This window comes from Marmota monax, unplaced genomic scaffold, assembly GCF_021218885.2.
Source record: "Marmota monax isolate L192 unplaced genomic scaffold, Marmota_monax_Labrador192_F-V1.1 WCK01_AAM20220418_F8-fsc00102, whole genome shotgun sequence".
NCBI lineage: Eukaryota > Metazoa > Chordata > Mammalia > Rodentia > Sciuridae > Marmota > Marmota monax.
In genome coordinates, this window is record NW_026692494.1 from 1,789,883 (window position 1) to 1,811,516 (window position 21,634).

A 21,634-nucleotide genomic window follows, 5' to 3' on the forward strand; every position below is an offset into this window, starting at 1 on the left:
GGTCTGAACTTCACAGGAGTGCCCGCCCCCTGGGCTTCCTTCGAGGCCTTCCACTTCCAGTCATATGCTCCGTTTTTCCAAAACCCTGCCCTATCAGAGGACAAGCTCTTTAGAAATTCCCGGGGGACCGCTATTAGGCCCCGCCCTTACCATGGACGGCTTTGTTGCTCGCTCGCGTTCTCTCTCCGCCCCCAATTACGTCATACCCAATCAGAAAGCTCTCCCTCTCTGAAACCCCGCCCGCTGGGCTGGCTTTTCTCGGGACCGCGGTGCACTAGGCGGTCGCGGCGGTTGACGCCATCCGGCCGCGCCGCGAGAAGGTCACACGGGATCTTCCAACATGGCGGCGGCGGCGCTGCGGGGTGGCTGGTGCCGCTGTCCGCGGGTGAGCGGACTTGCGGGGCTGGCGAGTGGGTTTAGGGGGCTCTGGGTGCGCAGCCTCCGAGGCCTTCTCCTCAGGCCCTCGGCTCTTGTAGCCCTTCCCGTGGAGGCTTGGGGTTGGGTCTTTGGGTCACCTGAGGCCGGGCCAGAGAGCACATAGCGAGGCCTGAGCGCGGGGACCGAGCACACCAAGCTGGGGGCGGCTGTGCGCAGAGCCTGAAGGGGAGCTAGTCACCTCTCGCTCACCAGACTCCATATGCACGGGGAAGTGAATAGTGGTCCGAGCGACAGTGCCCCTTGGAGAAAAAGTAGCCAGGTGAAAGCAAAGAAAGTGACGTTCACAGCTCGCGTTCAAATGCCAGGTCTTCTACCGAGGGCATTTCCAACATCGCCTCTCCTCACTCCCAGCGTGGAAGTGCGGGACTTATTTCTCGCCCTAAGATTGAGAACTCTCGGGTCTGTAGGGCGATGGGAATCAGGGCTTGTAATGCACACTCAGAAGCTAGTGTATCATGTTGCGATCCTTTCGTCCTGTTTCATTAGTTGAAGGAACTAGAAACTCAGAAGAGTTAAGCCACCTGCCCACAGTCCTAGAGCTATTAGGTGACTGACAGGTCCAAAACACGGATCAACCTGAATACAGAGCCTTGGATTAAGAGGAAGGAAAATGTTTCACAGGAAGCTGAATGTCAGGATAAAAGGTGTCTTTGAATCAGTATTGATTACTCCTTAGAGGTTGAATTTACACGTGTTTGGATTGGGCAAATTTGAGGTTAGGTGAAACTAAACTCAGGTTTCATCCTAGCATGAGATTTCTCTCCCAGATTAAATAGCTTCTTTTACTTCATAGGATTGCTGATGTTACTGCTTCTGGAATCAGTGGGTGTAAGCATATAGAGACGTAAAACAAGTTATTTACATTCCCAAGAGTTATCCTTGACTAACCATAGGCAGTAGTGGTACTTGTGTAAATTTGGGATGTTGCGGGTGGTTGCCAGAACTGGTAGGGAACAGAGAAAGAAAAGGCCCAGGAAATGGAAGAGTGGTTCTATTAGGTCATTTGATTTTAGTGCACTAGGCTTCAGTGTTTGATGTTAGGGTGCAGAGTAGAATAGAATCCAGCTTAACATTCATCATTTGGTAAGAGAAGAAAGTGCCTTTCACATGAAGTTGACTGGGGTTTTGCCCAGAATGACTCCACTAAATTGCTCTGCTTGCAGCCCAACTTTTGACCAGGACATTGCAGGTTTATTTCAGCATTGTCTGGGGCAGTAAGTTATGAGTTTGCCTCTGAAAATTCAGGTCTCTTGTCTTTGGAGGCTAGCAAAAGTTGGGTGGGCTTGTGACAGAAGACTGCTTGCCACTGGCATGGAAGTTTAGCATGTCTTCTTTCAGGCTAAGGGATTAAGTTGTACTGATATATTTAGCCTTCTTCCCCACAGATTGACATTTTCTGGGACCTCTGACCCCCAGTCCCTACTTCCCAGTTTCAGAGGCAGGAATATGCCTTGGAAGTGCAGATGTAGCATTTTCTCTTTTCTATCAGATTCCATTGGCTTCTCAGACTTGGGAAGGTTGCAGATTGTCTAGCATACAGCAAACACTTGGTCAAAATTGGCAAATGCATTGCAGGTGACTCCAGCATTTTTGAGTGGTCTGCTTACTTCCTAGACAAACTATTGTTTGAATGGACCTTTCTCCTTTTTCTTCCAATTAGAGATGCCTTGGCAATGGAGTCCAGTTTCTTTCCAGCCACAATCTACCCCATGGTTCAGCCTACCAGATATGCCGGCCAGGTGGAGAGCTGCCACTGGTAAGTGGCATCCCGATACCATGCTCATGATACCAGGGGTATGTCAATGGTGTGCCTCTGTGCCCAGGTTGTTTGAAGATGTAGAGCCCAGTGTGCCAGATCTTCTCAGTATGCCAGGAAGTGCTTGGGCAGCATCCTGCTTGATGTTGTTGGGGATCGGGTACTCGTACCTCACAGAGTAGCACACTGAGTGCTCTGATGACTAGAAAAGGCCCCTGTGTTGCGCCAGATTTTTTCTTCCCCATTGCCTCTGCCCTTGGGTCCCTCATCAGGCATAGTTGTCCCCTTTTTTGGGAGACAGCCCTTTAGGCATTGAATCAGAGTCACTCTGATGTTTCTGGACTTCACTTTGTCCTGGTCACTTCTCTTTGCCCATGCTTCTGTTAGTGTCACAACTATGAGTGAGACCGGAAGCCCCAATGTATGCTGGGGCAACCTACACCCTCTCTTCCTACACCCAAGGCCTCAACTCAGCTAATTCCTTGCAGGCAGCTAATTACCCCCCTGATTCTGTTCTGGAATCTGCGGATATAGGACAGGCCCCATGATTCTTTTCCTTAGTTGTGCAGTCCCCTACACCCACAGTTTGCAGCCCTAGAATATATGGAAGGGCTGGTGCAAGATGGCAGAATCCCTGAAGGTCTTAGGACCTGGGCTTCCTTTGGAGAAAGGCTGGGATGGGAATGAGGCTGCAGCATGTTGGGAAAGCAGCCCCTCAGCTATTGTGGCATATCCTAGATGAGGTAACCACATCTGGCCACTTCCCTGTGTTGACTCTCTTACATCACTTTTTAAGCATTTTTAAAATTATTTTTATTGAGCCCTTTTGTTGCTATACATATAGCAAAGCAGAATTTAAGTCCAGCTTTGACCTGAAGCATGTACCTCTAAGTAGTGTGTGACATTGGCTCCTGTATTTGGAGCTGCACCTTGGTTTCTCTCTACATCTGGATGTGTTGGGTTTTCCCAAGAGGCAGGCTCTCTGTGACTCTTCTCCTATGGGCTAAGAAAGGGAGGTTTGTGATGGTCACCAGGCTCTTGGGTGACATGGATGAGAGCTGGATACCAGAAATGGCCAAAGTTTTCCTAGAGGGGCCAGGAAGAGTAGAAGCCCTGTGCTGGATTTTGGAATTAGGACCTACAGAGTTCTTCACAGTTTATCCCTGGGATGAGAGTCCCTTCTGTGTTGTTGACTTTTGCTTTGGGTTCATGTGAGGATATTTGAATGCTCATGAGGACCTAGCCTAGCCATTTGTCCTTTGTTTCTTCTGGTGAGGAAGGGGACTGTGTTTTGTTTTGCCTTAAATAGACTTTCTTTTAAAACAGTTTTAGGTTTATAGGAAAACTGAACAAAAAGTATAGAGACTTCCCATCTACCTCCTCCCCACTATCTGGGCACATTGTTTGCCTTGTTATTCAAGTCTAGTATGTGAGGGTATCTGTTACAATTGATAAGCTAGTATTGATACATTGTTATTTACTGAAGTCCATAGTTTACCTTTGGGATTTTTTTGGGGGGGGCATTGGGGATTGAATCCAGGGGTGCTTTATCACTACATCTGCAGCCCTTTTTATATATGTTTTTTAAAATCTTGGGCTGGGGTTGTGGCTCAGTGATAGAGTGCTAGCCCTGCGTATGTGAGGCCCTGGGTTCAAAACTCAGCACCACATAAAAAAATAAATAAATGAATAAAATAAAGCTATAAAAAGAGTTACCTCTTTTTTAGTTGTAGATGGAATCATATCTTTGTTTATTTATTTTTATGTGGTGCTGAGTTGAACCCAGTGCATTCCATATGCTAGGCAAGCACTCTACCACTGAGCCACAATCTCAGCCCCCTTTTTATGTTTAAAGACAGGGTCTTGCTAAGTCTAGGGCTTTGCTAAGTGGTCCTCCTGCTTTAGCTTCCTAAATTGCGGGGATTGCAGGTGTGTGCACCCCTGCCTGGCTGGAACCACTTCTGTGTTGTACATTCTGTGGCTCCTGACAAATGAATCCTGTTGACTGTTATACCACAACATGTGTCCAGGTTCATACACAGTAGTTTCACTCCTAGAGATCCTCTGTGCTCTGCCTGTTCATCGCTCCTTCCCCCAATCCCCATCAACCACTGATCAGTTTTTCCAGAGAGTCATAGAGTTGGAATTATGCAGTCTGAAGCCTTTTCAGATTGGCTTCTTCTTTTTTTTTTTGGTACAGAGTATTGAACTCAGGGGCACTCAATCCCTGAGCCACGTCCCCAGCCCTTTTCTGTATTTTATTTAGAGACAACATCTTACTGAGTTGCTTAGCGCCCTCGCCATTGCTGGCTTTGAACTCAAAATCTTCCTGCCTTAGCCTCCTAAGCTATTGGGATTAACACATATGTGCCACTGTGCCCTGCAGATTACTTCATTAACACTTAGTAGTGTACATTTCAGGTTTCCTTGTGGCTTAAGAGTTCATTTCTCAATATTCCACTGTTGGATGTGCAGTTTCCCTTGGTATCTGCCAGGGATTGGTTCCATGACCCCTATAGATAACACAATCTAAGTAGGCTCAATAAAATGGCACAATATTTGCATAGAATCTGCACAATCCTCCCCTAGACTGTAAATATCTCTAAATTACTTAAAATATCTAGTGAAGTAAATGCTGTGGAGATAGCATTTATTTATGGAATAATAAGGAGAAAGTCTGTACATGTTCACTACAGATGCAGTTTCTGGGGATTAAACTCAGAGGTGTTCTACCACCAGCTCTTTTTATTTTATTATTTTAAGACAGGTTATAGCTAAGTTGCCTGGGCTGGCTTTGAACTTGTGACCTTTCTGCTTCAGCTTCCCCAGTCTCTGGGATTATAGGCATGTGCCACTGCACCCAGCTTCTTTTTTAAAATGTATTTATGTGTGTTTGGTTGAATTCCAAAATATGGAACCTGTGGATACAAAGGGCTAACTGTCTCACACTTTATGATCAGGTGTTTCTTTAATTCATCTTCTGAGGATATGGCTCCATGGTAGAGTGTCTTCCTGACATGTGCAAGGCCCTGGGTTTGATCTCCAGCACTGCAAAAAGGAGAGGAAATAGATAAAAGATTCATTTTTTAACTTGAATCAATAAAAAAATTTTAGAATGCCTCCCAGTCCCTCAGTAGTTACTGGGTGTTTTCATATGTGTTCTTCCAGTCTCTAACTTTTTCTTTTACATTTGTTCTAGTCCAAATCATATTCCTCTGGAAACAGAAAGGGTTTTCTGTCTGGCTTGGTAGATAACATCAAACAAGAATTGGCCAAAAACAAAGAGATGAAAGAAAGTATAAAAAAATTCCGGGATGAGGCCAAGAAGCTGGAAGAGTCTGATGCGCTCCAGGAAGCCAGAAGGAAATATGTGAGTCCCTTTGCTCTGTCCCCCCACCCCGCCCCCCTTCCACACTTGTTTCCAGGGCAGGGCCCTGTGGTTGAGGAAGGGGTTGCTTGTGAGGAGGTAAGGCTGCTGCACTGATGAGGAGTTCCCAGGAGACAGGAGTGGGTTGCCCAGGTCTCTTGTTTCTGTGGTTTCTCTGCAGTGCACTTTGTGTCGTTGCTGGGGTGTAGCTCAGTGGTAGAGTTGTGCTTAACATGCACGGGGCTCTGGTTCCACCCCCTGCCGCCTTCCCCACCCCCCACTCCCACCCACACAGTCCACAGATCATCAGCATCGGCTTCTCCTGGGAACTGTGAGACAGTCTTGGAGTCTCACTCTCCTAACCAGCTGGGTCAGGTCTACATTGGGTCATCTATGACACATGATCTTTTAGATGTACTGCTCCGGAGAGCTTTTGTTTGTAGTGGTAGAAACTGGGTTACAATGCCAGGGTCATTATCAATTACCATTGCTGACTTTTATTGAGCAGCTACCAAGCACCAGCCTGGACTTGACTCGGCAACCTTTATGTGAACACCGTGTAAGGGCTTTGCAGGAGGACAGCTTACCCATCCTAAAGATGAGTGGCTGAGCCTCAGGGCATACTTGCCCCAGGTTGCTTGGTATTTTATTTTATTTTTATTTTTATATATTTTTTTAATGTACCAGGGATTGAACCCAGGGGCACTTAACCACTAAGATGCATCCCCGGCTCTTTTAGTGTTTTTATTTAGAGAGAGGGTTTCACTGAGTTTCTTAGGGTCTTGCTAAATTGCTGAAACTATTTGAACTTGCGTTCCTCCTGGCTCAGTCTCCCAAGTTGCTGGGATTATGGGCTTGCACCATCACACCTGGTTTGGTATTTTATTCTATTGATCCCTAGCAGGTCATGGAAGAGGCCTTTTCCCTGAGTGTCCCCAAGTTGCTCACTAGGATGGAATGCCTCACTGAGTGTTCAGCTAGATGGCAAATCATTAGGAAGGGCTGATTTGGGGACAGCAGGCTGAGGTTGGGGGAGGTGGCCAGGGTGGAAGACAGAGTAAGATAAGATCAAGCCAAGAGCCGCCCTTCAAGATAACACTGCTGCCAAGTGGATAGGGAACTACCTCCTGCCACCCAGAGGACTACCCAGGGCTGGGGTGCCCGTGCTCTGGAGGTGGCTGCCAGGTGGACCTAGGCTGCTGGCTTTGGCAAGGAGCCTGCAGTTGCTGAGACACCAGCCCAGCTATGGGCTGTGAGGAACCTGTAGGGGGAGGCCTCTGGGCCTCTGTGGGGAGTTTGGGCTACAGAGAAAGCGCCTCCTGGGGCCTTTGGTCATAAGGTAAAGCTCACTTGTGTAGGAATAAAAAGAAGCCATTTTCTTTATCACAGAAAACCATCGAGTCGGAGACTGTGCGAACCAGCGAGGCGATAAAAAAGAAACTGGGGGAGCTGACGGGGACAGTGAAGGAGGTAATGGGCAGATGTGGCCAGGAGTCCTCTGGGGTCACAGTAACCCTGGGTCCAGTGGGTGTTGACAGCAGGGGAAACGGGCTTGTGACGGGCTGGCCTGGCAGTGGTGTGGTGAGTGTGCGGAGGACTGTGGTGGCAGCCACACTGTCCAGGAGGCTTCTGGAGTGGAAGTCAGCTGGGGTGAGGCAGGACTATGGCCCATCTGCTGGACGCTGATGACGTGCCCCCATTTAAGGGTGAGGTGGATGTGAGACACCAGGAGGGACAGCCTGGGTGCAGGTCTGAGGGCCTGGCATCGGGCACCCTCACCGCCACTCTCACCCTGCACTGCTGCTCCTGGGAGTCCCTGTTGCAGGTGGTTCCCTGCCCCTGGAGGACTCCTACCTATTTGGGGGAGAGGTCATTAAACCCAGTGTTTGGCCTGGAGCCCAGGGGTTCTGTATCCCAGAAATTGAATGCAGTGTTCTTGAGTGTGTATTGCTGCTCTCAGCTCTAAGTGTGGACCTGTCCAGGTCTGGGTGGGTGCTGCGTGAATGCCCGTCGCTCTATCTGTCTCAGTAGAGTCTTGACGAAGTCAGCAAGAGTGACCTTGGCCGAAAGATCAAGGAGGGGATGGAAGAAGCTGCCAAGACAGCCAAGCAGTCTGCTGAGACCGTGTCCAAGGGAGGGGAGAAGCTGGGCAAGACAGCGGCCTTCAAGGCCCTCTCCCAGGTGAGTGGAGCGGAGCCAGGCAGCATGGCAGCCGGGATGGCGTCCGGGTGAGGCCGGTGGTCACCCAGGCATTCACAGGTCTGCCGCTCTCCTTCAGGGGGTAGAGTCTGTGAAGAAGGAGATCGACCAGAGTGTTCTGGGGCAGACTGGGCCTTACCGCAGGCCTGAACGGCTGAGGAAAAGGACAGAGTTTTCAGGAGAGAAGTTCAAAGAAGAGAAAGTCTTTGAGCCCAACGAGTAGGTCCCTGACTGCCATCCTCAGGATCATGCCTGTGGTCTGCCACGGCCGGGTCTCTACTTGGGCTTTCTGGCTCCCTCAGGAAAATGGGAAGGAGCCAGAAGGGTGGGACAGAGGGAGAAGAGAGGGCAGGAGGTGAGGATGGGGTCATCGTGGCTGTGGGCCTGGGGTCGCCCTCTGCTGTCCCTCCCATGGTAATGGGAGGGCCCAGCGGCACCAGGGCTGCAGCTTACACCAGCGTCCTGCCCAGGGAGGCTCTGGGAGTCGTGCTGCACAAGGACTCCAAGTGGTACCAGCAGTGGAAGGACTTCAAAGACAACAACGTGGTATTCAATCGTGAGTACAGCCCTCCTGTCGAGTTCTGGCGGGGTGATGGTAGTGGACACTGGTCAGTGTGCCCACTCTGGCCACTGGACAGATTCCCATTTTGTAGAAATGGAGACCGTTTACAAAGGGCTGGTCATCTTTATGAGGCCACCTGATGGTTCAGTTATAGATTCTGCTACCAAGATGCCAGGCAATTGCTCCCTCATAGAATGGTCAGGACAACAGGAACCCTGGTGCTTTCAGAGGTCAGGGCCAGCCCAGGGCCCCGTGGCAGCCACTGGGGCTGGAGTTGCCTTGTGCTGGGCATGGGATTTCCCAGGTGCTGAGCCAGAGAGCCACCAGGTCACTTGCCCTTGTCCCTTGTCTTGGGAGGACCACTAGAGGCCTCTGTTTCCTTTGTAGTGGAAGCCACAGCCAGCAGGGGTGGCAACCCATAACTTGCACAGCCCCTCTAGGGCCCCAGCCGAGGGTCTCCGTGACCTCGCCAGGTAGGTCAGCAGGCAGCAGTCCTGTGCACAGATAAGGAGGCAGGCTCAGAGATCCCCTCTGGGGCACAGTCGTGTCCGGGGTGGGTCTCACAGGGGCTGTAGGGAGTCCCCAGAAGCTGTGGAGCTGGGCAGCTTTCTGGAAAGGGCCCTTCTCAACCCCCCTCCCCCACAGGGTTCTTTGAGATGAAGATGAAGTATGATGAGAGTGACAACGTGCTCATCCGAGCATCCCGGGCCCTGACCGATAGGGTCACTGACCTGCTGGGTGAGTGCTGTGCTGCAGGAGGGGTCCCCCACACCCTGGCAGGCAGTGGGGAGGGAACCAGGGTCCTGACTCACCCCAGGCTCTGGTTCCCATAGGAGGCCTGTTCTCCAAGACGGAAATGTCAGAGGTGCTCACTGAGATCCTGCGGGTGGACCCGGCCTTCGACAAGGACCGGTTTCTGAAGCAGTGCGAGAATGACATCATCCCCAACGTCCTGGAGGTGCTTGCCACGCCCTAGCAGGGCCCCTCCTGGGGTGGTTGGTTCTCTGGCCAACTTCTTCCTACCCAGGCAGCACTCTGGGTCCAAGTCTAGTGTCCCCAGGGGAGCGTGGCCCCAGGGGAACTGTCTTCTGAGCAGATACTTCTAGGCTCCTACCTGGCTGCAGCTGCCCCACAGGCCTGCCCTCTGCCTTGTCCAGGGTACAGATGCCTAACTACGTGCACCCATGATAGGGTCTCAGGAGGGGGCTTGACCCTACCGTGGTCCACGCTGCTCCAGGGATGGTGACAGTTGGGGGTCGTGCCTCGCCCAGAGTTGGCTGCTCCAGGAATGAGTCTTCCTTCCTCCTTGTCGTCAGGCAGCACCCTGCCTCCCCGGAACCCTGTCCTGTGTCTCCTAGTGTCACTTCCCTTCTCCCTGCCTGAAGCTGTTCCTCACAGGTGCCCGGGAGTGGCCTTCTGGGGTCAGGGAGAAGCAGGCACCCACCACACTCACACTCTAACAGAGTGCCCCAGCCACACCCATAACCAAGGGACATTTCCTGGGCCTTGTCCCTGGCAATCCCACAATCCACATTGAGCTGCTCTTGTTCCCCTGTTCGTCTATAAGTGAGGAGGGGGGTGTTGCTTATGTCGGACTGCAGCCACCCACCTGCCAAGGCCAGTTGCCTTTCTCTGCCTCTTTGTAGCCCTTGGGGTGTGACAGGAGCCTGGGCAGCCCCCCCTCAGCCAGGCCAGGCTTTCTTCAGGCCTGTTGTGGGACCACAGGAAGTCCTTCCGCTCCCATGTCCTTTTCACCACTTAGGCAGGGAGGTGGGTGGGGGAGTTGGGTGCTGGGCCTTAGCCTGGCCACAGTTTCCCCTTCAGAGCTTGGCTCCTTCCTGCCCCTCGCCCCTCTCCCGGCACTTCCCTTTCCTTCCTAGATCCAACCCTATAGCCAGGTTCCTGTGGAAATGTCCTTCTCTAGACTCACACTCACAGGCTGAGGGGCCAGGGGTCTTTGAGGAAAGGCCCCCACCAGAGAATGTTCTCAAGAGTTCTACCTCAAAAGCCCACTTAGTTCTCAACACTTTTTTTGTTCTCTTTTCCCTTTTTAGGCCATGATTTCTGGAGAGCTCGACATTCTCAAAGATTGGTGCTATGAAGCTGTGAGTACTGTTTTTTTCTTTCTTTTTCTGCCAAAAAAAAAACAGAAAGGCTAGGTGTGGCTCAGTGGTAGAGTGCTTGCCCAGCAAGGCCCTGGGTTCCATCCCCAGGCTCCCCACCCCCCAAAAGACCACGTGTGAAGAAGGCCTGCTTAGCTAGCTTGAGGATGGGACAGCAGGACGACCCTGGCTCTGGAAGGGAGCGAGTCTGTGTCAGATGCTTCACTGGCACAGAGCCACAGCCCGCCCCCCATCTCTCCCTCAGCAAATGTGTCTGTGCCCATGAGTGCCACACCAGAGGTGCTCTCCCCATGCAGAGCCCATGGCCTTCCAGCCCTCTCTTTGCCCGTGGGCGTCAGGTCCTCTGCATGCAGACAGAAGCTCCTCGGTAAGAAAGGGTTCCTCCTACTCAGTGCTAAGGGACAACCTGATGTCACAGAGCTGCCAGTTTTCCTGGGCCTCCTGCCCACCCCGCTTCATCTTAAATTAATTTTGATTAAGAGCCAAGCATGTGGTGCACGCCTGTCATCACAGCTGCTTTGGAGGCCGAGGCAGGAGGATCTCAAGTCAATGAGACCCTGTCTCAAAAATTAAAAGGGCTGGGATGTGATTCAATGGTAGAGTGCCACTGGGTTCAAGTCCCAATACCACAATTTTTTTTTTTTTTTTTTTTTTTTTATTAAAGAGCCATAATTGATTTAAGCTATGGAGTAAAGGTAAGGTTTCCAGGATGGCCTGTTGAGCATCTTTTCCTGCTCTGGTCAGGTGGCCGTAAAGATATGATGCAGGACCCTGTGGCCAAGGTGGCCTGGGGCACAGGCTTGGAGTCCAGGGGTCAAGCAGAGGGTGAAAAAGGTCAGTGAATTACCCTGGGTAAAGAAACCAGATGTTCCCTTGGCACTCCTGAATTTTACGCATGGTGGGTACCTCACTAACCTGGCTCACCTGTCCCCTGAGCCAGACTTTATCACCACACCTACCTCACTGGGGTGCAAGGGTACACTGCCAACCTAGATGTACAAAGCACCTGGCAATCTTACAAGATTACAATCTTACAAGAACAAGGCTGTTCTTACAATATCTACTGCCCAGGGAGGAGCAGCACGTCCTGACAAGGCCCGGCTGCTTCCCAGGGTCGGTGCTCGGGGCCTTGGGGCCACCATCAGAGTCAGCACAAGGAGGCTGGGCAGGCATCCCCAGAGCACACACTGTCTGCCCCGCTCCTGGCAGCCTCCCCATGCCTGTGGACCTCCCAGCGCCTGTCTGCTCAGGCCATCTTGCCTCACCCTCCTCACTCTCCCTGAGCTGCCTCTTTGGCCATATGCTTTGTTTTTCCTCCCCAGCTTCTTTGAAGCAATTCGGACTTTTTTTTTTTTTTTTTTTTGGCTCATTCTATTCTGCACCCTGCTCACAAACAACTTGGAAAAAGCAGAAGATTCTGTCAGGTTTCCCTTTTAAATACTCCCCTGCACCGTGACTAATCCAGCAGGCATTTATGAGTTGTGGGTTTTCTTTTTTTTTAGTTTGGGACCATTAAGCTGTGGCTGATCATCTTTGCCAGAGAGCTGCTGGTGCTCCTGGAAACACAGCTGAAGTTCTAGCTGCTCACCGAGGTGTTTTTGAAATGTCATCTCTAAAAAGCCCAAAAGCAGGATTGGCACGATTTTTTTTTTCTTCTGAGAAGCATTTATTTCCATAAAAAGTATATGCCTTCAGAGTGTCTTGCATCCTAGGGGCCTGCCCAGCCCAGAGAAGCTTCTAGTGAATATGTCCATAACTGCATGTGTCTTGAGGGCCGTGTCCGCAGTCTGAGAGCAGGCACAGAGCAGTGAGGGTGTCTTTTGGGGCCAGTCCATGAGAGAGGCACCCTTAGGTTTAGGACAAATCCTAGAAAAGGCATCAGGTTCCAGGCCAAGAGTCCAGCGGAGGTAAATACCAAGTGTTAAAGACCAGCCAAGGATCCGCCCCCTTGCCCTGGGAGTGCTCTGGATGGCGTTCCAGCAGAATTACTCGTTTGCTGATTAATACAGCTTTCACTTGGGAGATGCACTCTTCCCATAAAGAGGAAAGTGATTCAGGCCAGCAGGTTGGTGGCACCTACCTCCTCTTGGACCCATGCTCTTGGCCTCTGCTCCCACTGTCTGTTCACCCAGGTGCCAGGGTGTGTAGACATTGGTTCCAAGTGGAACTGAGTCTGTGACCTGCCCTGGATGGCCGTCCACACCAGCATGTTGGCCTCTCATTGCAGACCTACAGTCAGCTGGCCCACCCGATCCAGCAGGCCAAGGCCCTGGGCCTCCAGTTCCATTCACGCGTCCTAGACATTGACAACATTGATGTAAGTGCCTCTGAGGGTGGAGCCCTGAGGGGTGGGGGCTGTGGTCCACACAGGGGACAGGGGACGGCTTCACCTGGACTGGGACACCCTGCTGGTTAGCACCGACACTCAGTATAGGCAGGCATTTAAATGAACTGCAGGGTCCCTTTGCAGAAAGGGACTTCCATAGTCCTGTGGTTGGGATACAGGTGATCCCCCACTTCCGTGGTTTCAGATTTTTTTGCTTTATGATGGTGCAAAAGCATACACATTCAGTAGAAACTGTACTTAGAATTTTGATTTAAAATTCCTTGTAATAACTTCATTATAAATAGGCTTTGTGTTAGAATTTTGCCCAAATGTAGGCTAACGTAGGTGTCATGGTGTGCCTGAGACAGGCTGAGCTACACCAGGATGTGCAGTAGGCTGGGTGCATTCGGTGTGTGTTCAGCAGTGATATTTTTAACTACTTTTTTTTTTTAGAGATTTTTTTTTTTAATATTTATTTTTTATTTTTCGGTGGGCACAACATCTTTATTTTATTTTATGTGGTGCTGAGGATCGAACCCAGCACCCCGTGCATGCCAGGCGAGCGCGTTACTGCTTGAGCCACATCCCCAGCCCTGATTTTTAACTTCTGATGGTTTTATCAGGATGCAACTCCATCATGCTTCCAGGAGCACCTGTGTCATTAGGCAGGTTTGGGGCACTGCCCAGACATTGCATTCCTGAGAGCCCCCAGTGACTGGTCTACCACGTCCCCCCCCCCCCCCCCGATTTCCTTCCTCTGGGGAGCAGTAGGAATGTCAGAAGCCAGCTCCTTCTCTCTTCCCCTCTGTGGCCTTCATGCACATTCACAGTCTAAGTCCTGGTCTTTGAAAATATGGGAAGAGTCTCATGGGAAATGTCCCCCCACTCCTAGAAGTGGACCAGTCCTGGTCTGAGTGGCAGTGCTTCAGGAGGAAGGGCCACGGCAGGGGTTCCCACCTCCAGGAGCAGCAGGAAGGGCTAGGCCCTTCTCTGAGGCTTGCTGCCCTCTCTGCTACCTGCAGCTGGCCATGGGCAAGATGATGGAGCAGGGTCCCGTGCTGATCATCACCTTCCAGGCCCAGTTGGTGATGGTGATCAGAAATCCCAAAGGCGAGGTGGTTGAGGGTGACCCGGTAAGTGGGGGAACTCTGGGGGGAGGGGGCACAACTTCCCACCTCCAAGACCCTGCCTGTGGCCACCCTGCACAGATGCCAGCTTGGAACCAGTAATTTCTGTGACCTGGTGGGAATGGGGAGAAACCCCAGGACAGGAGTTTGGGCCTGGTCATCAGAGGATGCATCATCTGTTGTCCAATTTTACCAAGACCTGAGCAGTGACCCCTGGGGACCCAGCCCAGCACCCTGATTCCTCCCTGATCCATGTGTCCTCCCCTGCCTCTCAATAGCCCCTTGACCCTGTTTGCCTCCTGAGCCCCAGTCCCTCATGCCCCATTCTGCTCCACAGGACAAGGTGCTGCGCATGCTGTACATGTGGGCCCTCTGCCGAGATCAGGACGAGCTCAACCCCTACGCAGCCTGGCGCCTCCTGGACATCTCTGCCTCCAGCTCAGAGCAGATCCTCTGAGCAAGGCAGCAGTGACCAGGGAGCTCTGCGGCTGGATCATGTCGGTCACATATACAGGGGCATCACCCCTGGCAACTATAGACCTCTGGGGACAGTACTCTGGTCTATGCCTGGAGCTCAGACAGGGAGTGGAGAACCAGCTGGACAAGGAAGGGGTTGCAGGTGCCACGTGTCTGGTGGCAGGAGATGTGCCCCACAGCACCAGACTGGGGCTGCTGATAGCGGGTCACCATGGGTGTACCAGCCACACAGTGCCAACAGGCTCTCAGGAGGGGAACTCCCCCTGGGGACAGGGTGGTGGGGTAAAAAGGCTGCAGCTCCCAGGGGCCTGCTGGCCACACCAGCCAGGCCATTTTAGGTCTGTCTTTTATCAGTGCTCTTATTTCCTGTACATAAGCCTGAGATTTGGAAATAATAAAACACCAAAGTGCAGAAGAGCAGCTTGGATGGTCTGTGTGCTTCTCTGGGGTTGGGGGGTGGTGGCTGGTGACTGGGAGCCAGCTTGTCAGGGAGAGGCCAGGTGTTCAAGGTCAGAGAAGAAACTGCAGCCCCAGAGGAGGGACTTGCCCTGGCTGGGACCCTACCTGCTTGTTGACAGGAAGACCAGTGCTAGGAAAAGTAGGGGGATCAACTCCCCTAGGGGATCATCTGGGTTGGGGTCCTCAGGGATGGAGTAACTTGGCCGCCCATACTGAGTGGTGATTGGTGGTATTAGGACCCTCCGGTCTTGGCTGAAGGGCCTGTTGGGGAGGATGGAGCTGCAGTCGCCGAGCTCGAGAGGTCCGAGGTGTTGGTGGGAGAGGAGTGGCTGCTGTTCACTCCCGGGTGAGGTTCCAAGTGCTTGCGGAGTCCTGGAGCTGGGTGTCTGTCCAGGCCTGGGGTGGGGGCGTCGTCCCTGCGCAGGCCACTACGGAGTAGCCAGCCCGCGCGCCGCTGGCTGCGCAGCCCCGCCCCCCGCGGCGGCCCCGCCCCCGTCTCCATGGGAACAGCCGCGGCGGCCCGGCAGGCGCGCGGCTCGCCTGCCTCGGTCTCCGCCGCTCCAGGGGCGGGTGGGGTGGGCTGAGCCGGGGCCGCCGTCGCTGCTGCTGCCGCCGCCGGGGAAAGACCGAGAGCTGAGCTGGTATAGGTCCCTGGAGAGAGCGAGGCCGCCGGGTGGCCCGTCCGGGTCCAGGTTGAAGCCAGGGTGAGGGGCGCGCGGGGAGAGGGCGGCGTGGGTGGGGGAAGGGGTCCCCGGCCTCAGAGAACAAAGGGAGTGAGGCTGGGGAAGCGGGGACTCGCCTCCGCGGTGTAGCTCCGCGCGTTCGCACCTGTTGTGCGCGGGCTGGGCCGGTCGGGGCTTCCTGGCCCGGCTCTCAGCGCCCCCGCCTGCGCGCACTGCCGGAGTTGGGTCCCCGCGTGGTGGTGGTGGTAAGCCGCGGTCCGGTCATGGGCGTAGCCCGGGGACGGCGACGCGGGCGGGGGATTTGCGAGGCACGACCTGGGGGCGGTGGCGGCGGTGGCGGCGGCGGCGGGAGAGGGCAACGCGGAGGCGCGGGAGGGCGTAGCCTCATCCGTGAGCCCTGGGCGGGCCCCCTCCTCCGCAGGGCGTGCGGCTATGTGAGCCATGAGCGCGACGTGGACTTTGTCACCGGAGCCGCTGCCGCCATCGACAGGACCCCCAGTGGGTGCGGGCCTGGACGCAGAGCAGCGCACGGTGTTCGCCTTCGTGCTCTGCCTGCTCGTGGTGCTGGTGCTGCTGATGGTGCGCTGCGTGCGCATCTTGCTCGACCCCTACAGCCGCATGCCCGCCTCGTCCTGGACCGACCACAAGGAGGCGCTCGAGCGTGGGCAGTTTGACTACGCGTTGGTGTGAGGGGCTCGGCGTCCCGGGCCCGCCCTTAACTGTGCCTCCGAGGGTCATCCGGGCAGGGGCACCTCCTGGCCAGGAGTGCACTGCGGATCCTGGCCCGGAATCCCCAGCCCGGGGCCCGGGCGTTAAGAGAAGCCCCGCCCTCCCTTAACCCCGCCCATCTTTCCCCCCTGGCCTGGCCGGAGGCGCGCCTCGTGCCTTTATTTGCCCTGCCCCATCTCCGCTGCACTCTGAATCCCAGGTGGGAAAAGGATTCCCGCACCGATCCCCGTCTTTCCCAGCGTGTAAGTGGCTCTGCTATTGTCCTGCCTGTGGGCATGAGTGTCGTGTTCTTTCCTGAAAGTGGGGACACTCCTTGTCCTCCACACCTCTGTCTTCTGACCACCCTCAATTTCACCGTGATTAAGTGCTGAGCCCCTCCTTGAGCTCCGGCCCTAATGGCGCTCTCTCGGGCCCACGGGTTGGATGGTTGCTTCTAATAATATCCTGCGCGGCCTGCCCCGGAGAGGGACCCTTGACGACCCATTGTGGCTGTTGTGTCCAGGATGTGCGGAGCCTTCGGTGGAGGAGGAGTGCGGGGCAGGCTCATCCCCGCCCCAAGCCTGGGCCCCAGTACAGGTCAGCGCGCCCTTCCTCGTGCCACCGTCCGTCCCCATCGGCCCCCCTGCTTCCTCCCGCTGGCCCCGCTGCCACCCTACCCCACCTCTCATGCCTTTTCACTTCTCCCTGCCAGAGCGATGATGATGATGATGATGATGATAATAAATACTATGGAGCGCTGACTGTGTGGTAAGCAGCTGTTTATTCAGGGCCTCCTTTTCCTAGCCTATTTGCTCTTCGGTACGGTGAGAATGAGCTGGGCTTTGTTAGCATCCCCATTCTACAGGTCAGGGGACTGAGGTCCAGGCACTTAAGAAGGGCTTGCCGTTAGCTTCTTGCCTCATGTTCAGCTGGGCTGGAAGTGGAACCCAGGTCTGGCTTTTGCATAATCTTAACCCAATTCTCTAGCTTCAGGGGGAGACATTTACTGTCTTGTCCCCCAGCTCCAGGCACAGCTAAGATAAATACACACCTCTTTCCCTCGATCTGGGGAGATGCTGGGAGCTGTGGATAACAGGGATGGGGTACCCTCAGCCAACCTTGGGGATTATCCCCAGGAACCACACCTGCAGCCCCAAACCTTCTGGGCCTTGTCCTTCCTTCCCCCATCATCAAGTGTGCCTTGGAACCAGTGGGCCTGGCACTGTAGGCTATGGCCACCGAGTAGGCTGGCTGCGCTCCACTGCTGGCCCGGGAGATGTGTTGTGTGCCCCAGGGGAGCTGTGTGCAGTGTGTGGGGAGAAATGAACGTTTCTATAAAAGGAAAGCTGTGTGCAGGCACAGGCTTGCCAGCAGACAACCTACCCCCTCCCCGGCAGCTAGTCAGGCGTGGGAGAGGGAGCGCTGTGGGAGGACACCTGGCTACCCCAGACCGGCCCTACTCCATGCCTGTAGGGCAGGTGTAGTTGGTGCATGGAAGCCCAGCAACACCCCCAAGAATGTGGGATCTTGGGGATGACCAGGACTTGATCCCACTCCTCCACTCAGCTTTGTTCCTCACTCTCCTCCTAAGGCCCCTCCAACTCTGCTTCTCTCCTCCCCTCCTAGGGTTTTCTGAAGGTGTAAGGCCACTTCTGGGGACTCACTCCCCTTCCTCTGGCCTCCTGCCGCTTGGGGCACATCACCCCCAACTTAAGCCTCCCACAGCCCATGGCCTTGGGCCCCCAGGTTGGCGTCGTATTCTCTGCTGCCTTCTACCTTCCGCGTGTATGATGTGACATTGCCCTGCTCTGAAAACCTGTCTGACACCTGTCTCCCCATAAGCCCTACCCAACCACACCTGTCCAAGACCCACCTCCACCCAGTTGCCAAGGGGATCCTCATGGCCAAACTAAGGTCATGCCAGGCAGCAACTGGTGCTGGTGACTGTACCCTCCTCCCTGGTGTGGCCCCCAAAGTACACATGACCCCAGGCTCAGAGCCCCAATCCCATTGTTTAGTCATGGGGAAAAGAGCAGGACAGGTAGATGAGAACTTTATTAGAAGCCATAGGACACCCCAGGAAGAAATGAGGAGCCGGCAGTGGTGGGCACTGAATAGAGGGGAGTGAAGAGGGCTCCGGGATGAAAATAATGAAAACCTGGACAAGAGAGGGCATATGAGGAGGTCACAGTATGGGGGACCAGCCATGGCTCTGCTATCTGAGAACAAGGAAGCTGGGCTTGGCAGGTCAGTTCCATCTGTCTGTCCAGGGGTTCAGGATGCTTGTCTGTAGAGTCTTGCATCCCTATTCTCCATTAACCCCTGCACAACTCTAGTTCTGTTTCTGAGATCCCTGACATGTAAAGCATCTAAAGACTAGGCCACATTGAGCACCATGTCAGGGACCTTCTAAAATAATCCTCATGACAACCCAGTGATGGCTACAAAACACTAAGGGCCAGATTAGTTCAGATGTTTCTACGACCTGCTATGCCCCTCACCTTGTAGGGGTGGCTGCCTGGCCTAGGAGCTCCAGGGGCACCAGGAATGGGTTCAAGGGGCAGATCCCAGCTGCTTGCCAGGCTGATCTCGGTTCCCCTGGCGTGGCTTGCTCAGGGGCATGGGGGCTGGTCTGGCTGGGCTCCTCTGGCCCCTGGGAGCAAGCACTTCCATCCTCAGCCCCAGGTCCAGGGCTTCTACCAGAGGGACTGGGCTGTGGGGCCATCAGGTGAGCATATGTTTTAGTCATATGCTCAATCAAAGCTGTGCAGGGCAGGCGGGGCAGCTCCTCAGGAAGCGACAAGAGCAGGTCAAGGACCACAGCTGACTCTGGTGATAGATGGAAAGGGAAGGAGTAAGGGAAGTCAAGACCTGCCACCTAGGACCCCTGTCCCATACCCCCTGCCCTCCCCAACTCCTCTCACCAGCTGCTGAGAGCTCTGGGACATGACCACTCCGGGAGCAGCAGGACAGGTACTTGTAAATCTTCTCAAAGTCTATGGTGATGTCTCCCTCAACAGCAGGGCCATTAGGGGATTTGGCAGGCGTCTCAGAGGCAGGACCAGGGGCCCCTGGGGTGGTGTCCCCCTGCCCTCCAGTGATGTTCAGGATCAGTGACTTTCCACGGGCTTGTGTGGGCTTGGGGGGCTTGGAATGCAGGAGACTGACAGGTTCTGTGGCTGCGATGGTGAGCACCTGGCAGGTGGAGCCAGCAGGGAGGAAACAGGAAAGTCCCCCATTTCCCTCTGCCCTGTGGGGCCTGGGCTGAGCACTCCACTCCCCAGCTTCCCAAATCCTCCCCACAACTCTGAGGAATGCAACGGATAGAAGATGGCCTCCAAGACAGGACCACCACGAAAGATCAAGGTGTCTAGTGCCTGGTCAGGGGCACAGAACTGACAAAAGGAAGGGCCCAGGACCCAGGTCCTCTTGCATGCTAGACAAGTGCTCTGCCACTGAAACCACGTCCCCAGTCCCACCTTACTTGGGCTTATATGTACAACCTGTCTCCTGGGACAACCCTGCTGGCCTGGGGGTCCAGCTGTACCTGGGAGAAAGCTGCTGTCAGGGCTTCCTCCAGTGGGCCTGTTATCTTCTCAACTAAATCCATCCATACCTGGGTGAAGTCCAAAGGCACATGGTCAGCAGGCGTCAGTCAGCAAGGCTCTCCCAAGACCTGACCCTCTTGGGGGTCCCCGCTCCCACAGAGGCCAGCCCTGAGAAGCCTTGCCCTGCCCACCTGCCTCACCTCTATGGGGGCTGGGGGCTCCGCCTCTCTGCGTTTTGGGCCACCTGGATGCACCCTCTGAATGGCCTCCCGGACCACTCGGTCTTTCAGCTGCTGGAGGAAGGCCCGGATCTGAGGGGAAAAGAGTAAGCCAAACGGGCCTGTTATGAGTTCAGGGATGCAGAGCAGAAGCCAAGACCACAGCCTTGCCTACTTCACACGCAGCCACAGCTCCCTAGCCTGCGCGTGGCCCGGCCTCGGATCCGCGAGGCTCCGCGGGGCTCCGGAAGAAGGCCCCAGAGTGGGAACAGCGCGGCAATAAAGATGTAAGGGCCAGGCTTGTTCTGGTTCCTCCTGCAGCCCAGAGGTGCCCGGACGCTGAAACTCACCTCTTCATGTCCACTCCACCCCATTTCCTGACTGTTGCTTCATCCTCATTCCCACTCCGTCTAACTGCGACTTTTGCCAGGTCCCCAGTCTCCAGCGCTTCTCACTCGGAGTTCATCCCCATCTCCGTCTCTCCTCGCCCCGCCCCTCAGTCTCACGCCAGGTCCCAGCCCGAGGGACAAGCTCGCCCATTCCCCCACCCAGGCACGGCTCCTCCCCTCAGCTTCACGCCCCGCCCACCAAGGGCACCCACGGGGTTTCCAGCCTAGCCCCACCCCTCAGCCTCACGCCTCCACGCTCACACTTCCAGCAGTGGTTGACGCGTCACTGACCGCGGCAGCCTACCGCGGCCCCGCCCACTCCCTGGCCCCGCCCATGATCTAGCTTCCACGCCCATACCCGCACGGGACTCACTTCAGCCTCGCTCCGGCCCCGCAGCTCCTGGGCCAGCTCGGCCGAGTCTGGCTCTGGTTGGCCCCGCCGCGCCTGCAGTAGTCGTAGGAGCTTCCGCTTCTCGCGGGGGCTCCAGGCCGCGGGGCCGGTCACCTCTCCTAGATAGCGTGCCGGGGCCGCTCGCCGCCGCTGCGGTGGCTTCATGCTACTGAGAGACGCCGGCGCTCGAGGACCGCTTGCTCGGAGGGCGGGGCTACGGAAGCCGCTGAGACCAGAAAGCCCCGCGTCGGGAAGGGCGCAGATGGGGGCGTGGCTTCACCTTGGCGAGCCAAAGGGAATCTCCTTTGGGAATGATAAGACTGGCACCAGAATTGAGGCGGGGGCGACTGAGACCCACATTCCGCGTTTTATCTCATTCACGAACTGGAGCCTACGCTTTGGATGTGCGTGTCCTCTCTACATTCCTGAACTAACTTATAAAACTCCTACTTTGTGTGCTTTGCTTCCCGAAGATGGGTAGGCAGTTGTCTGGTCGTGGTCAAAAGCCTGCACTGTGGAGTTGGGTAGCCCTGGGAACCTTGAGCGAGTGGCTTAGGCTGCCGAGCCTCAGTTTTCTCCCTCTAAGCCGGAGCTAATATTCCTACTTTTGTTATGCGCAGGGGAGGGAGGAACTCAGAGAAGGAATTTAAGGAATTCTAGACTTGATGGATCCTCGGAGGAGGATGGAGTCCAGCTCAGCCAGGAGAACCGAGCAGTGGCAGAAGGTCGAGGATGGAGCTAAGGCAGGATCCGGGCGGTGCAAGTGGACAGCAGAGACGGTCCGGTTTGGGGGAGAGCGAAGGATTGCAGGGTGGGGGTGGGAGAAGGCGGAGTTTATGTTAAATTTAAGATGGCAGTGTTGA

At 54.7% G+C, this 21,634-nt stretch overlaps 3 protein-coding genes across 4 annotated transcripts; 2 read left to right on the forward strand and 1 right to left on the reverse strand.

The window, feature by feature from the left end:
- The first annotated feature begins 274 nt into the window (after positions 1 to 274).
- Timm44 (translocase of inner mitochondrial membrane 44) lies at positions 275 to 14,795 on the forward strand. Its single transcript, XM_046443834.1, has 13 exons — positions 275 to 385; positions 2,099 to 2,194; positions 5,394 to 5,564; positions 6,951 to 7,031; positions 7,593 to 7,742; positions 7,840 to 7,979; positions 8,231 to 8,316; positions 8,968 to 9,060; positions 9,156 to 9,280; positions 10,377 to 10,427; positions 12,673 to 12,762; positions 13,794 to 13,904; positions 14,236 to 14,795. The coding sequence occupies exons 1-13, from the start codon at positions 341 to 343 to the stop codon at positions 14,353 to 14,355; spliced, it is 1,359 nt and encodes a 452-aa protein (XP_046299790.1). The 5' UTR covers positions 275 to 340; the 3' UTR covers positions 14,356 to 14,795.
- A 587-nt stretch (positions 14,796 to 15,382) lies between these two features.
- On the forward strand, positions 15,383 to 16,986 carry Ctxn1 (cortexin 1). The gene is made up of 2 exons (XM_046443835.2): positions 15,383 to 15,538; positions 15,939 to 16,986. Exon 2 carries the CDS (start codon positions 15,959 to 15,961, stop codon positions 16,205 to 16,207), a length of 249 nt encoding a protein of 82 aa, XP_046299791.1. The 5' UTR covers positions 15,383 to 15,538; positions 15,939 to 15,958; the 3' UTR covers positions 16,208 to 16,986.
- A 1,275-nt stretch (positions 16,987 to 18,261) lies between these two features.
- Snapc2 (small nuclear RNA activating complex polypeptide 2) lies at positions 18,262 to 20,990 on the reverse strand. 2 transcript variants are annotated; one of them, XM_046443838.2, is made up of 5 exons: positions 20,754 to 20,990; positions 19,974 to 20,084; positions 19,773 to 19,841; positions 19,150 to 19,420; positions 18,262 to 19,054 (listed from the first exon to the last, which is right to left on the reverse strand). In XM_046443838.2, exons 1-5 carry the CDS (start codon positions 20,934 to 20,936, stop codon positions 18,723 to 18,725), a joined length of 966 nt encoding a protein of 321 aa, XP_046299794.1. In that variant the 5' UTR covers positions 20,937 to 20,990; the 3' UTR covers positions 18,262 to 18,722. The 2 variants fall into 2 exon arrangements, with proteins under 2 accessions (XP_046299794.1, XP_046299796.1); XM_046443840.2 differs by lacking the exon at positions 20,754 to 20,990 and adding an exon at positions 20,342 to 20,497.
- Between the last annotated feature and the right edge of the window lie 644 nt (positions 20,991 to 21,634).

Coding starts and splice junctions, on each gene's coding strand:
- Timm44 (XM_046443834.1), top strand. CDS start 341: ATGGCGGCGGCGGCGCTGCGGGGTGGCTGGTGCCGCTGTCCGCGG. Junction 5,565..6,950: donor AGGAAGCCAGAAGGAAATAT/GTGAGTCCCTTT, acceptor TCTTTATCACAG/AAAACCATCGAGTCGGAGAC. Junction 7,032..7,592: donor TGACGGGGACAGTGAAGGAG/GTAATGGGCAGA, acceptor CTGTCTCAGTAG/AGTCTTGACGAAGTCAGCAA.
- Ctxn1 (XM_046443835.2), top strand. CDS start 15,959: ATGAGCGCGACGTGGACTTTGTCACCGGAGCCGCTGCCGCCATCGACA.
- Snapc2 (XM_046443838.2), bottom strand. CDS start 20,936: ATGAAGCCACCGCAGCGGCGGCGAGCGGCCCCGGCACGCTATCTAGGA. Junction 20,085..20,753: donor GGGGCCGGAGCGAGGCTGAA/GTGAGTCCCGTG, acceptor TTTTCCCCTCAG/ATCCGGGCCTTCCTCCAGCA. Junction 19,842..19,973: donor AGCCCCCAGCCCCCATAGAG/GTGAGGCAGGTG, acceptor GACTTCACCCAG/GTATGGATGGATTTAGTTGA.